This window comes from Vipera ursinii (genome assembly GCF_947247035.1).
Source record: "Vipera ursinii genome assembly, chromosome: 14".
Lineage (NCBI taxonomy): Eukaryota > Metazoa > Chordata > Lepidosauria > Squamata > Viperidae > Vipera > Vipera ursinii.
In genome coordinates, this window is record NC_139527.1 from 8,978,171 (window position 1) to 8,994,579 (window position 16,409).

Sequence of the window (16,409 nt, forward strand, 5' to 3'; positions counted from 1 at the left end):
AGAATTTCCTGACAGAACAATTAACCAGTGGAACGGGTTTCCTTCAGAAGTTGCGGGTGCTCCATCACTGGATGTTTTTGAGAAGAGATTGGACAGCCATGTGTCTGAAATGGTAAGCAGGGGTTAGGACTAAAAGACCTGCAAGGTCCCTTCCAAGTATTCTATTATTCTATTCTATTCTATTATTCTATTCTATTATTCTATTCTATTCTATTCTATTCTATTCTATTCTATTCTATTCTATTCTATTCTATTCTATTCTATTCTAAATTCTGTTCTGTTCTATTCTATTCTACTCTATTCTGTTCTATTCTATTCTATTCCATTCTACAATCTTTCTATTCTATTCTTTTCTATTCTATTCTGTTCTGCAATCTTTCCCATTCCATTCCTTATTTTCTTTTCTTTTCTTTTCTTTTTTTCTTTTCTTTTCTTTTCTTTTCTATTCTATTCTATTCTATTCCATTCCATTCCATTCCATTCCATTCCATTCCATTCCATTCCATTCCATTCCATTCCATTCCATTCCATTCCATTCCATTCTATTCTATTCTATTCTATTCTATTCTATTCTATTCTATTCTATTCTATTCTATTCTATTCTATTCTATGTATTCTATTCTATTCCATTCTATTCTATTCCGTTCTATTCTATTCTATTCCATTCCATTCTATTCTGTTCTGTTCTGTTCTGTTCTGTTCTGTTCCCAAAAGTACTTACAAACTGGATTCAAAGTTCCAATGGCTACCACCACCCCCATGGACAAAAGTTACATTATGGCATTTTGGATGCTCAGCAACCAGCCCACATTTATAGCAATTTGCAGCATCATTGTATCGCAATTTATGATGATTTGGGTGCAGAAACAGAAGTTTATTTTCTGTTTACGGGGAAAAACAACAACAACCCGAATCATTGCAGACAATGGGTTTGCTTAACAACTGTTGAACAACCACTATATTTGTTTAACAACTGCTGCTACTGTAAAAAAAAAAGCCATAAAGTCAGGTCTGTCACATGGGTGTCTCGACATACTCCCATCATGACATCCTGTTGGAAATTCTTACTTGTGTATGTCTTATACGCATGTTTCCAATGTCCACAAAACACGTCGGTGTTATTCAGAAACCTACATTCACGCAAACCCAAAAGTATCACAAGTCTAGAAATGCAGCCATTCCCTCATTCTTTTTCATGACATTTCCCCAGCTGTTTAAACTCAGTGTTCGGTCAGACCTAAGTACACCAGGTTAAAAAAAAATATTAGAAACTCAATTAACACCATGAAAGGTCCACAGAACGTATCGCAACACATCCCTCATTGCCATAATGGCGTGATGAGAGGATGGGAGGGGAAAGAAGGCAAGCCAAGAAACAAATCAAGGGATAGATCTAGATCTGAAGAGAAGGACGAGGGGGTGACATGATAGCAGCCTTCCAATATCTCAGGGGCTGCCCCAAAGAAGAGGGAGCCAAGCTATTCTCCAAAGCAAATGAAGGCAGGACAAGAAGCAACGGATGGAAACTCATCAAGGAGAGAGATTCAACCTAGAACTAAGGAGAAATTTCCTGACAGTTAGAACAATTAAAACAGTGGAACAACCTGCCTCCAGAAGCGGTGAATGCTCCAACACTGGAGGTCTTTAAGAAGAGACTGGACAGCCATTTGCCTGAAATGGTATAGGGTTTCCTGCCTGAACAGGGGGTTGGACTAGAAGACCTCCAAGGTCCCTTCCAACTCTGTTATTCTGTAATTGTGATATTTTATTCTCCAAAGCACCCGAAGGCAGGACAAGAAGCAACGGGTGGAAACTAATCAATGAGAGAAGCAACATGGAACTAAGGAGAAATTTCCTGACAGTGAGGACAATTAACCTGCCTCCAGAAGTGGTGAATGCTCCAACACTGGAGGTTTTTAAGAAGAGACTGGCCAGCCACTTGTCTGAAAGCAGGGGGTTGGACTAGATGACCTCCAAGGTCCCTTCCAACTTTTTATCATTATTATAACCCGGGGGTATGAAAAGAGGAATTTTTGGAAGAATCAAAGATCAGCAACTGAATGGTGGAGCAAAGAAGGAAGAAGTTGGAATGACACCTCCCTCTGAATTCAAGGCCTCTTCATTCACTTATGTCAATTTGAATCAGATAATCGTATAATTAATTGATCGGTCCCCCCGTGGTGACAGACATCTATACTGGAGAGAAAATCTGGATGAAAATAATGAGTTTTATCACCGTACCATGTCAACACATGCACTTCTCTATGTCAGTGAAAAGAGCCATTAGTTGCTGGGTGAAGACATGAGAACTTGGCATGTTTGCACAGTCTATTTAGACCTGGCTCGGATTAACAATGGAATTGGATTTCTTAGCTAATGTGATTTAGATGTTGGGAGAGGGACGGGTGACTCTTATAATACCAAAATATCCTGGGCTCCAAGAAATGTACGTTGGTTTAGTAAGAATGAGAGGAGACGTAGCAACAAATCTAGTGCCTGCAGATGGATGGATGGATGGATATGTACATGCATGCATGCATGCATGCATACATACCTTCTTTATACAGTGGTACCTTGGTACTCAACTGGTTTGAAACACATCAAATTTATTACTCAACACATTTTGAAACAACAATTTCTCCCGGTACTCATCGTTTGTTTGGTACTCAACAAACAAGCTGGAACTTGTCGATGTTGCCTGCAATGTGACTCACTACATTATTCCTTATGGGAAAAAATTGTTTCATACTCATTGTTTTTGGTAATCATCACGCCGTCTCCACCCCCGCCAGAACCGATTAAGTTGAGCACTGAGGTACCACTGTAGATAGATAGATAGATAGATAGATAGATAGATAGATAGATAGATAGATAGATAGATAAGAGGTAGAGAGATGGACAAATGGATGGATATAGAGAGAAGAGAGAGAGAGAGATAAGAGACAGAGAGATGGATGGATGGATGGATGGATGGATGGATGGATGGATGGATGGATGGATGGATAGTCAAATTGGAGCTATCTATTTCGGAACTAATATTGGTTCTTCCCTAATACTTCCATTCCTGTAAAGTCCTTGATGCTCTCTGAGCTTGGTTGTTTTCTTGTAGACATTTCATTACCCAACTAGGGAACATCATCCATGCTAATGTTGCTAATTATATTTAAAAGCAGGAGAGAAGGCTGGTTCTCCATGAAGGTTCTAGAGATAGGGACATGCATCATTCAGTAGTTGGCTAAGTAAGCTATTGATTTGTAAGACTGTTTCAGCCTTTGATAACCATCCAACTAAATCATTCCTGGGATCTTTCCAATTTCAAGAAGCAGCCTTACCTTGAGGACATCTTCATCAGCTGATCTGCATTCAGCAGAGCTGGAGATGTCTCTGATGGATCCATCTTCTTCAACAGCAACCACTTTCACAGGGATAGACACTGGCTTGCCCGTCAGAATGGCTGTGTTGAGGATCTCTGTATCCTATTCAGGCATACAACAAAGAAGAAAATGCAGGTCCATAAAGTAGGTGCCATCAGAAGTAGGGACATAGTTAAGGCCCCTCTATTCCAATTTTCATCCTCACAATAATCTTGTAGAACACCTGCTGTTCATAATGAAGGTCAGATTCCACCTCAATATCTTCTGGTTGAAATCATAAAGACCTGGAGAAGATTCCAGCAAGACCTTTGCTAAATTTAGCAGGGCCCTCAATAAACTAGGATTCTCAACAACACCAGAAAATTGTCCACGATAAAAAAAAAAGTGGTGGGATATTTTTAAAAACTGTTGTGCCACCATCAATATGTTGTGCCAGAAACAGGAACTAAATGTTCAAGGAAACTTCCCCCAGCTCGGCATCCTTCAACTGAGCTGGACTATAATCCTTTTACGTCTCTTCTCATGTAGAAATGGTCTTTCCCTTTCCATATTTCCACCACCATCCATGGACAATAACGCTAGGTCAGGTCATCCCAAAGATGCTTTTCCACGAGGCAACTGGACTTCCTTGTTTTTCCTTGAAGACGTTTCACTTCTCATCCAAGAAGCTTCTTCAGCTCTGACTGGGTGGTGAGGAATGGTTTGGCCTGACTGGATGGTCAGAGCTGAAGAAGCTTCTTGGATGAGAAGCGAAACGCCTTCAAAGGAAAAACAACAAAGTCCAGTTTGCCTCACGAAAAAGCATCTTTGGGATAACTATGACCTGGATGACTGAGAATCTCCGTAGACACTTACAGACAATTCAAGTCCCACCTTAGCAGGATTCGGTAATACACATGTCAACACTGCAAACATTGACGTGCTTTTGCACTGACAATATAAGAGACAGCCTGTTATTTTAATTGCTTCATTTGGGAGGGAGGAATCACCCGGAAGTTGTGATAAGATTGCAAAAGCCCGTACAGAATGGGAAGTGAAACCTCATATGTAAAACTAATTGGATAATGTGATTTATGACATGTAGATAAGGGCGGGGATTGTGTGTGTGTTACGATGGGTTGGGGGGGAGGAGATTTCAGATTCTGGCATCCCTCCATGAGTGCCGATGTTTCGTTTCATTACTAAGACTTTTTAGATAAATAATATGCCTGCAATTTGTTTGATTTGTCTCATTCATCGGAACCATGACAACACAGGGCAGTTTCTACAGGTCACCTATAAACCTAATCCTTGTGGTTCTTTGGGACCAGATTATCTTTCAGCCTCGGATTGCTGAAATGACAGATTACCCAAATCACTTGCCTCTTATCTCTCTTATTCTTTGATTCCTGAATTCCCCCTTTGCAGAAGTTTATAGCCAAGTTTATTCCCTTCACTGCAGAAGCGGCAACCCAGAGAGCAAATCCCTCGTTCTTTTTGTCAAATCACTGTAGTACCAACAGCGCCCCTGATACCGATTGCTAATTTAAAAAATACATATATTTTCTGCTTCATCGACAAATGCCACTTGGAGACGTTCTCAGGGCCAGAAAGTCACAGACATATCGTTTCCTCAGCAAGTTCTGAGAAAGCCGTCGATGCTTTTTCCTCGACACATTCTCAGATGCAGCCCGCTAATGAGTCCATTAGTGGGGAATTCATTGACACATCTCCATGGATGCCATTTGATTAATTACACCAGCTCCCCGCTCTCACCAGGACATAGGCAGAGGAAGAGAGGTGCAAAATGAAGGACAAGAAACCTTGAAAAAAAAAACCCTTGAATTAAGGCCTTTGCTCCAGGAAAGCAATATTTGCAATTAAGACATGGGATCTGGACCTCACGGTGAGTGATGAGTTCTTCTGCAACTCACTACAGCCATATACATGGCTGCAAAATAAAGGAGAAACACTCTATTTCGAGTGCCATCTGCCACTGGGATGGGTGGATCGACCCATCCAGGCTATTGAAGTTGGAAAGGAAACAGACCAGTTTATAGGAGCGCATTGACACACGTGCCAAGCCAGCCTCCGTTGCGGCGTGTGTTGCCGCAACAAACAAGGTCCTTGACATGCATCGCATATATAAGATAAAGGTAAAGGTAAAGGTTCCCCCGCACATGCGTGCTAGTCGTTTCCGACTCTAGGGGCCGGTGCTCATCTCCGTTTCAAAGCCGAAGAGCCAGCGCTTGTCTGAGGACGTCTCTGTGGTCATGTGGCCGGCATGACTAGACGCCAAAGGCGCACGGAACGCTGTTACCTTCCCACCGGAGTGGTCCCTATTTTTCTACTTGCATTTTTACGTGCTTTCAAACTGCTAGGTTGGCAGAAGCTGGGACGAGTAACAGGCGCTCACTCTGCTACACGGCACTCGGGATTCGACCCGCCAAACTGCCGACCTTCTGATTGACGAGCTCAGCATCCTAACCCACTGAGCCACTGCGTCCCTTCTATATACATATATGTATGTGTATGTGTATGTGTATATGTATATATATAAAGGTAAAGGTAAAGGTTCCCCCGCACGTGCGTGCTAGTTGTTTCTGACTCTAGGGGCCGGTGCTCATCTCCGTTTCAAAGCCGAAGAGCCAGCGCTTGTCCGAGGACGTCTCCGTGGTCACGTGGCCGGCATGACTAGACACCAAAGGCACACGGAACGCTGTTACCTTCCCACCGTAGCGGTCCCTATTTTTCTACTCGCATTTTTTACGTGCTTGATCCTATCCCGAGTTCTGCTACCCTGATCGCATTAACTTCACAAGCGCTGAAATCCACATTTTGAGTTCTTTTCACACGGGGCAGCGCCTTGCAATCTGCACATCATCCCGCTTATGCAGAAATGTGTGGTTTAGCATTTGATTTTCCAAAGGATTTAAACATCTGACTCCAGGCTGCGGATAAATAGGGATGATCTTTGAAAGGAGAAAAGTGCAAGGAAGGAAAACGAAGCATTCTTCCCTCCCAGATGCTTAGTGCCTCTTTCCCTCTCCTCCGCCCCCCCCTCCCCCCCCATGACTGCATTATGCTCATCGGGGACATTGGGAGTTTATCCCTTCCCAGCTGACATCTGGTGCCGAGAGGACAGGATTTTTCTTTAAAAAAAAACAAAAGATGAAGAATGCGAGAGAGGAAACGCATCACCATCAGTGGGATTGTTGCTGCTCGTTTTAATAGTAGTGGTAGCACAATCAGAATTTCGATCTGCATTTCTGTAAAATATTAATATGTTTCATTATCCAGGCATCCAAAAAGCACCATTTTTACTCTCAAAGGAGATTGGTCCCCTTCCTTCCTTCCTTCCTCCCTCCTTCCCCCTCTCTTCTCCTCTTCCTTCGTTCCTTCCTTTGTTCCTTCCTTCCTTCCCCCTCCCTCCCTCTCCCCTTCCTTTCCTCCTCCCTCCCTCCCTCCTTTTCCTTCCTTCCTTCCTTCCTTTCCTCCCTCCCTCCCTCCCTCCCCCTCTTCTCCTCTTCCTTCCTTCCTTCCTTTCCTCCGTCCCTCCCTCCCCCTCTCCTCTCCTCTTCCTTCGTTCCTTCCTTTGTTCCTTCCTTCCTTCCCCCTCCCTCCCTCTCCCCTTCCTTTCTTCCTCCCTCCCTCCTTTTCCTTCCTTCCTTCCTTCCTTCCTTTCCTCCCTCCCTCCCTCCCTCCCCTCTCTTCTCCTCTTCCTTCATTCCTTCCTTTGTTCCTTCCTTCCCCCTCCCTCCCTCTCCCCTTCCTTTCTTCCTCCCTCCCTCCCTCCTTTTCCTTCCTTCCTTCCGTCCTTCCTTTCCTCCCTCCCTCCCTCCCTCCCTCCCCCTCTCTTCTCCTCTTCCTTCGTTCCTTCCTTTGTTCCTTCCTTCCTTCCCCCTCCCTCCCTCCCTCTCCCCTTCCTTTCTTCCTCCCTCCCTCCTTTTCCTTCCTTCCTTCCGTCCTTCCTTTCCTCCCTCCCTCCCCCTCTCTTCTCCTCTTCCTTCGTTCCTTCCTTTGTTCCTTCCTTCCTTTCCCCTCCCTCCCTCTCCCCTTCCTTTCTTCCTCCCTTTCTCCCTCCTTTTCCTTCCTTCCTTTCCTCCCTCCCTCCCTCCCCCTCTTTTCTCCTCTTCCTTCATTCCTTCCTTTGTTCCTTCCTTCCTTCCCTCTCCCTCCCTCCCTCTCCCCTTCCTTTCTTCCTCCCTCCCTCCCTCCTTTTCCTTCCTTCCTTCCTTTTCTCCGTCCCTCCCTCCCCCTCTCCTCTCCTCTTCCTTCGTTCCTTCCTTCGTTCCTTCCTTCTTTCCCCTCCCTCTCCCCTTCCTTTCTTCCTCCCTCCCTCCTTTTCTTTCCTTCCTTCCTTCCTTTCCTCCCTCCCTCCCTCCCTCCCTCTCTTTCACACACACACACACACACAAGCACCATGCAGAGATAACTAGTAAAAATGGAAAGATTATGTATTTCTGCACTTGACTCCACATGAAAATGGAAAATGGAAATTTCAAGATTGACTCTGATTATATCCTCTGTTTTAAATGAAGTTCACAGAAGAACTTTTACCTATGTTACAAGACTCTCTCCAGACAGTCTCTCTTCTCCTGGGAAGAACCAGGTAAAGTTTGATTAGTCTTGAGGAAGGTCAGGTTTATGCCCCCTGAGCCTGTGCAAGAACTCCAAGCTAGGTCCCTATTTGACCCCTCCTTCCAGCCTGGCTGGCAGTTTCGCAACAGGATTCAACAAAGGGAAGGAAGATGATTGTTAGAACACTTTCTTCAAATGCAGAGGTTTCTCTAAAGCTTACGGGGTTAACACGGGGGAACATGCAGAAAAGAGGATATTATTGAACAGAGACAAGCTTGGCTAGGATTCAAACCAGTTAGGAAGACCAATAATCGGAACAGCAGAGCTTTGAACAGCCTGCGAGTCAGTCTTTGACATCCTGGAATCAAGTATCATGTCATCTCAGTAGGCTGACAGATTGTTTTTTCACAAACAAACAAACACAGCCTTGATCTGCACATCTAGGAGAGAAAAAGAGAGGGAGGGAGGGAGAAGAGAGAAAGGGGGGGGAAATCCTGTGGTGGAATTAGATATGAATGCAAAGACTTTACAAAATAGTCAGGTCAAAATATTCTTTTTGGTGTCTTGATCTGGGCAAGATTCCGTTGGACATTTCAGAGGCCTGCAGTGGATCCCTCTATCCCAAGGTAAAGTTTTATCCAAAGCATTTAGAGACCTACAAAGCAGGTAGTCCTTAAATTACAACAAATTGTTGAAGCCATACCCTTGCTTGGCTGTATTCTGCCTATCCTGACTTATCGCCTAACCCGCTTACAACTAGCCGTAAGACTCCTAAGGGTCATTTCCCACCCACCTAATGGCTAACGTTGCAAGCCAATACGCAGACACCATGGAAAGATAACAATTGAGGAACTGGCACGTAAGAACATCTTTGCTCTTTGCAAATGATAGATGGAGGGGAATTATTTTTTTTTAAAAAAAATGAAAACGAACCGCAGGGATTTTTAATAGAATATATTTGAAACTGAAGTGGACCGGAGATTTAAATTCATACATCTAAACTTTGCAGAAGACACATCCCGTAGGGAAGTTAGAAATCACAGTGAAGTTGTTCCAACGCTGTATTTTCCCATAAAAAGTGCACTTTGAACATGAATTTTATTCCCGTCAGAAGGGAGCAGGCCCGCTCTGTCCTGCCTTAATAATGACCTCGGTGCTTATTCCTCATTCTTCCTCTGGGTGAGTGCTTCGGCAGACTCTTCTTAATTACAACTGTAACCTGCTAATGAGATTGCTTTGTTGTCGGAAGACACCTACTTCGGATTCAGCCTTGGCTCCATTAAAATTTAATACAACAGCAGGTCACAACAGAACTAGGAAGCCAATGACAGCTGCTTAATTAAAACCTAAAGCTGATTAGACCACCAAAAGGAAAACTCCAGAGGAAGAATTGGAAACTACAGACATTCGCAGCAGGGAATAATGGCTTTATTTAAGCCTTTATGGGCACCTGAAGACGAACTGACTGTCAGATGGCTGCTGTGGTCAATTGGGGCCAGGAGGTCCCCCCTAAAAGCTTGCTCAAAATCCAATTCAAATGTTGATTGCTTCTCTTTCTCCTCCGTTCACACAAAGGATGGATCAGCCAAGAGTGGGGATCATCCAGGACATTAATGAAGCTACTCTATTAAATCAGGAAGTGTGGCACCAGGCCCAAATAATTTGGGCTTGTCGAGTGCTACTGAATGAGAAGGATTCTGTAGGAACCATACCGGCAACCAGGCGGAGACTAGTGGCTTTGCACAAAGTTGGCCAGATGGACTATAACCTAATCCACAGCAACCAGGATTATCCTTTGGGTCTATAACTTAGCAGTAAATCAAATGCCGTACATGAAGAAGGACTGAGGGACAAGTCCTGATACCTCCCCCCCAAAAAAAATAATTTTCATCTGAAACACTAGGAAGTCTCTGCCATATGGTGGTTGAGTTTGACCCACAAGCTAGGCTAAATAGCTTGTGATTTGCGGGGAATGAACACCCTTAAAAGCAATTGAAATTAATTCCATATACTATTGTTCAAATTATTGTAGGTTAGTGTGCTGTGAGGACACAGATCTCATAGTTCAAGCCAAGAAATTGGGATCATGGTTTGACTTGGTATTAGGCAGCTTTGGAGATTTGTCTAGTTTGGGCAGCCCGAATCTCTTGTCCAAGAATAGCACAAAAAAGAAAAATACAGGTAGGAGAAAGGACAAAGACACTCTGAGATGCAAAGAGGAGTATGTCCATGTAGACTTGAGGCACTCCTCATTTTTAACCCATTTTTCATTTCTCCAAAAGACAGTTTTCAGGAAATCACAGGGCCTCAAGTATAAAGACTGTTTGTCAACAACTGTGGATCTTCACCATCAGTTGACACTACTTCTCAGAATGACTTGTCCTACTCCAGGAGACCAGTGAAGACCTTCAAAGCAGAGATGGAAAACTAGTGGCCTTCCAGGTGTTGTGGTGCTATAAATCTATCATTCTGTAGTGTACAACCTGCGGCTAGTTAGAGTCAGCAATATCTGCTGAGTCACGGGCATCCTTATGTTTTTTACAGCACAGGAAGCTGGAATCGGAAAAGAAAAAGCCAGAAGGCCAGGCTTTAGAAGCAAAACTGTGCCAACAGAAGAGGATATTTGTAGCTTGGGGTTCAATCATGGAATTGTTAGTGATCTCTAAGTTGGTGGTTTGCTTGCAGATCTTTCATTACCCAACTAGGGAACATCATCAGTGCTAGAAGGGAATGGGGTTTGGGAGGAAGAGGAGGAGGAGGAGGAGGAGGAGGAGGAGGAGGAGGAGGAGGAATACTGTGGCATCCTTGGTGATCTCTGTATCAACGCTGCTAACATCGAATGTTATTGCTTGACAAGAGGTGAAGAAGTAGCCATTTCATATGTTAAACTTGTGTATTGCTTTAAGAGATTCCGTTTAAAGTTGGGAGGTGGGAAGAGGAGGATTGTATCGTCAAGGCCATCTCTAACTAAAGAAGATAAGAGCTTGGTGGGTTTTTCTAACGGAAGGGAAACTGATTCTTCAAATTAATTGGAGAATATGATTAATGGGGGGATGCGGTGGCTCAGTGGTTTAGGACACTGAGCTTGTCGATCAGAAGGTCGGCAGTTTGGCGGGTCGAATCCCGAGTGCCGCGTAGCAGAGTGAGCGCCTGTTACGCGTCCCAGCTTCTGCCAACCTAGCAGTTTGAAAGCACGTAAAAATGTAAGTAGAAAAATAGGGACCACTCTGGTGGGAAGGTAACAGCATTCCATGCGCTTTTGGTGTCTCGTCATGCCGGCCACATGACCATGGAGACGTCCTCGGACAAGCGCTGCCTCTTCGGCTTTGAAACGGAGATGAGCACCGGCCCCTAGAGTCGGAAACGACTAGCACGCATGTACGGGTTAACCTTTACCTTATGATTAATGACAAAATTAGAAAGGTGGAGAATTGTGTTTTAATATATTGTGCAAGGGGTTGGAGATTTCAGATTCCAGCTTCCTTCGAGCAAGCATTTGCCGGTGTATTAGGCTAATAAAGAACTTTTAAGGTAAACAATGCCTCAGAGTCACTTGAAAAGCCCATACGTCAGAAACCTGACATCTTGAGCTTGGAGGTTTTCTTCCAGATGTTTCATTACCCAACTAGGGAACATCATCAGTGCTTAGAACATCTGCAAGAAAGCAATCAAGCTCAGGGACCACCAAGGACCCCACAAGCAGACATGTATCCCTACTTTTGATCAAGATTGTGAGTCTGGATATCAGCAGGTAGATTCCACCGCCACATCTTTCGTGAATATTCATGATGCAATTTGGTGGCCACCATTGATATCTGGAACCTAGACTTGAAATGGACAATTGCCTTGTTCCGGTACTATCATTATAGGATCCTACCTTTGCAGGCTCAGCACACCTTTCATGCAAACAACACTACCATGCTACAAAGACATCTCCTGACTTTACACTTAAAGAAGTTACTAAAATCAAGCAGTGGTCTCATGAAACCAGCAGGATACTTTTGCCAATCAAGAAAGAAGGCAAGAGACTTCTGTATTCAGCTGGCAAATTGGGGGTTTTACTGAAATTGCTGGCTTTGGTGAAGAAGGGACCTAATTGATCTGGATTATTTATGTCTATTCCTTAGAGCAGACATGTCAAACACAAGGCCCGGGGGCCGGATCCGGCCCGCGAAGTGGTTTCATGCAACCCGCGAAGCCATCCTGGAAACAGTGAGGGAATGGCCCCCACTGCCTTGGCCCTGGCCCAGAGACCCTCCTTCTGCCAGAGACCCTCAGATCTGTCCCACTCCTGCCCAGGCCCCCATAGGCACCCTTGATGCGAACGATGTAGAGCTGGCCACGCCCACCCAGTAGGCCATACGCACTCTAGCCACGCCCACCCAGTAGGCCACGCCCACCCTGGCCACACCCACCCAGCCCCCTGAGGGCAACCGCAATGCTGATGCAGCCCTCAATGAAATTGAGCTTGACACCCTTGCCTTAGAGAAAAATTGGATTCTTTTACAAATGCGACATCGAACTATTTCTGTTATAATGGGCCTTTCTTCTTTAAGATGTGTGTCTAACAAAATGTAAATATGCTGTTTGGTCAACTCCCCATTCAGACTTTGTGAGACAACTTCTCAAAATGCAAATGATAGAGGAAGTTATCTGTGTGCTTATGTGTGTTTCTCTCTCTCTCTCTCTCTCCCCCCCCCCTCTCTCTCTCTCTCTCTCTGTGTGTGTGTGTGTGTGTGTGTGTGTGTGTGTGTGCTCAACTCCCTTCTCTTACTCAATTATTCCCTGCCCTCTGCTCCCCACTCCTGCACCCCTCACAATCAAAGAGCAAAGCAACATACATCTGTTAAGCAAGCTTAATATCTAAATTAGATGCTTTGCTAAAATGATTATAAGCCACCGTAATTTCTCCTTAGCGTACTTTCTCCTCTGGGCTGAATGGCGTTTTCGGGATTCAAATACATATTAATGAATGGCAATTTTGAGCAAAAACTAAAAAAAAAGCTATGTTTATTTTTCTGCTACTCTGGCCATTGTGAGTCAGATGTAGTGTGTGTACACATTTTAACTTGCCACTTTGGCCTCTGTGTTTAGACAATTTTCTCTTCCGGGCTGCCAAGAGGCAGTTTAAAGGTTGCCACGCTCATTGCCAATAATTGGGGGATTTATAAATGAGATTATGCATTCACGAAATGAAAAGAAACTTTTTTTTCCCCATCAGTAGTATGAAAAGAGGGGGGGAATATTTGGTTTAATTGCAAGGCATTAACTCTGGATGCCGCCTGAAGAGGCGACGAGGAAGCCAAGGCTGAGTACTAACCAACAGGCTTGGCAGCTTAACTGCATGGCAGCATCCATCTGACTTTAGCCAATCTTACAAAACTCAGAATTGGTTAGTGCTTGAATGGAAGACCACTCAAAAAATTCCTAGGTGTGCGGGATAAACTAGAAACTCAAACTTGCCACTGGAAGAGAATCAGAAAACACCGTCAGAGCCTTGGTGGAGCAGTGGGCTAATGCCTCCCTAAGTAACACCAGCTGCCTGCAATTAGTGCAGGTTCGCATCCCACCAGGCTCAAGGTTGACTCAGCCTTCCATCCTTCTGAGGTAGGTAAAATGAGGACCCAGATTGTTGGGGGCAATTAAGCTGACTTTGTAATAATGCCGCTTGGGTGTGTGTGTGAAAGCCCTAATAAGCAGGCATATACATAGAATGAAGGCTACTGCTAAGCTTGTAAGCCGCCCTGAGTCTTCAGAGAAGGGCGGGATATAAATGGAATTTTAAAAAAAACTAGAGTGCATTCATGACGTCATCAGGGGTTGACCTAAGAATTAAGGACAAGCCACGGTTTTAATCAACTTTGCTTGGAGAAGACTTCACATTCAAGATCGCTGAGACCTGTTGAAAGAACGACGTGCTGGAGGAAAAGGGGTCGAAGTCCATTCCTTCTGGAAGCCCAACATACCAAAAAAAACCCCTCTGCAAACTAGAAACAAAAATTACGAAAGAAAATGGTAGCGAACACCTATCTGACCTTGACAAGTACAAATTACCAAACTAGAAAAAGGTGGAATAGACAACATCACCACCAGATGGGTCTGTAGCTGGCTGGCAAACCGTACTCAACGAGTCGTCCTCAACGGCACCACATCCACACGAAGAGAAGTAAGCAGTGGGGTACCACAAGGCTCCATCTGAGGCCCAGGACTCTTCCATAGCTTCATCAGTGACTTAGATGAGGGAATTGAAGGGGAACTCATTTATTTATTTATTTATTTATTTATTTATTTATTTATTTATTTATTTATTTATTTATTTATTTATTTATTTATGGGACTTATATGCCGCCCTATCTCCCAAAGGACTCAGGGCGGCTTACAACAATAAAAAACAACAATACAAAAATTAAAAACGAATTAAATAACAGCCCCAAAATCAATTAACTACAGTTAAAAATTAAAACATATTTAAAAACCCATCATTTAAAAACCCAACCCGTCAGCCTGATGGAAGAGAAAAGTTTTGAGGTCGCGGCTAAAGGACCGGAGGTCCGGGGCCATCTGAAGCTCAAGGGGAAGCTGCTTCCATAGGGCTGGTGCTCCCACAGAGAAGGCCCTCCCCCTGGGGGTCGCCAGCCGACATTTTCTGGCCGACGGTACCCTGAGGAGGCCCTCTCTGTGTGAGCGCACTGGGCGATGGGAAGTCGTCCCCGGTAGCAGACGGTCCTGCAAGTATCCCGGGCCTAGGCCATGTAGGGCTTTAAAGGTAAGTACCAGCACCTTAAATCTCACCCGGAAGACAACTGGTAACCAATGCAGCTCACGCAGGAGGGGTGTAATATGGGAGTATCGGGATGCTCCCATCACTACCCGCGCGGCTGCATTCTGCACCAGCTGAAGCCTCCGGGTGGTCTTCAAGGGCAGCCCCATGTAGAGAGCATTGCAGTAATCTATCTGAGAGGTAACGAGTGCATGAGTGACCGTACGTAGGGCATCCTTTTTTAATTTTTGTATTGTCTTTCTTTTTATATATGCCCTGTGAACCGCCCTGAGTCCCTACCAAGGAGAAGGGCGGTATATAAATCAAATAAACTATAACTATAACTAACTATCTCGGTCCAGATAGGGGCGCAACTGGCGCACCAGGCGAACCTGGGCAAATGCCCCCCTGGCCACGACCCCAATATGATCTTCAAAACTGAATCGTGAGTCCAGAAGGACTCATCAAATTTGTAGATGACACCAAACTAACAGGAGTACCCCAACACCCCACAAGACAAACTCAAGAGCCAAAAAGATCTTGACAAACTTGAACAATGGCCCCTGTCCAACAAAATGAGTTTCAATGTGGAGAAAAGCAAAGTCTTACATTTAGGCAGGAAAAACCAAAGGTATAAGTACAGATTAGGCAAAACCTGGCTCAAAAACAATAACCGTGAGAGGGACCTTGGAGTCCTAGTGGATGATCACTTAACCATGAGCCAGCTGTGTGCAGCAGCAGCCAAAAAAGCTAATACAATCCTGAATTGTATAAACAGAGGGCTAGAATCAAGATCACACAAAGTATTAGCATCGCTTTACAAAACCCTAGTAAGACCACACCTGGAATACTGTAGCCAATTTTGGTCACCATATCACAAAAAAGATGTTGAGAGTTTGGGGAAAAAAAATCAGAGAAGAGAAACTAAGATGATTAAAGGCCTGGAAACAAAAACATAGGAAGGACAGCTGAGGAACTTGGCTCTGGCTAGTCTAAAGAAAAGAAGAAATAGGGGAGACATGATAGTAGTCTTCCAGTATCTGTGGGGCTGCCACAAAGCATAGGGGGCCAGGTTGTTCACTAGAGCACCAGAGGGAAGGACGAGAAACAATGGTTGGAAACTGATCAAGGAGAGAAGCAACCTGGAATTAAGGAGAAACTTCCTGACAGTGAGGACAATTAACCAGTGGAACAGCTTTGCCACCAGACATCGTGGGTGCTCCATCACTGGAGATTTTTAAGAAGAGGCTGGACATTCATCTGTCTGTGATGGTGTAGATTCTCTTGCTTGAGCAGGGGGATGGACTAGAAGGCCTCCAAGGTCCCTTCCTATTCTATTCTATTCTATTCTATTCTATTCTATTCTATTCTATTCTATTCTATTCTATTCTATTCTATTCTATTCTATTCTATTCTATTCTATTCTATTCTATTCTATTCCATTCCATTCTATATTTCTATTCTATTCTATTCTATTCTATTTTCTTTGCAAGGATCTCCTCTCCCATCACTTTTATGGAGGAAGGTTGCCCAACTGTATTATCTCTTTGCAGACTTTATCTGCAGCTTAGGTTAATTGCTAGTATTCTGCGGTGCAATCAATTCCATTAGGCGAACGGTGACTTCCACCTGAAATAATGCTGTAATCTCCCACTTGTAAGATCTCTCTGTGTGAAACAAGCCTAAGGGAATATAATTCACCTGTCTGTCTCTCT

General features: G+C 44.2%; 1 protein-coding gene across 1 annotated transcript in view; it reads right to left on the reverse strand.

The window, feature by feature from the left end:
- Positions 1 to 16,409, reverse strand: part of LOC310646637 (transmembrane protein 132B-like) — a gene marked incomplete at its 3' end in the record, with an annotated part of 55,058 nt that overhangs the window by 20,638 nt on the left and 18,011 nt on the right. The window contains exon 2 of the mRNA XM_083373255.1: positions 3,333 to 3,476. Coding sequence (XP_083229381.1) covers positions 3,333 to 3,476 — 144 coding nt within the window. The remainder of the gene's footprint in view (positions 1 to 3,332; positions 3,477 to 16,409) is intronic.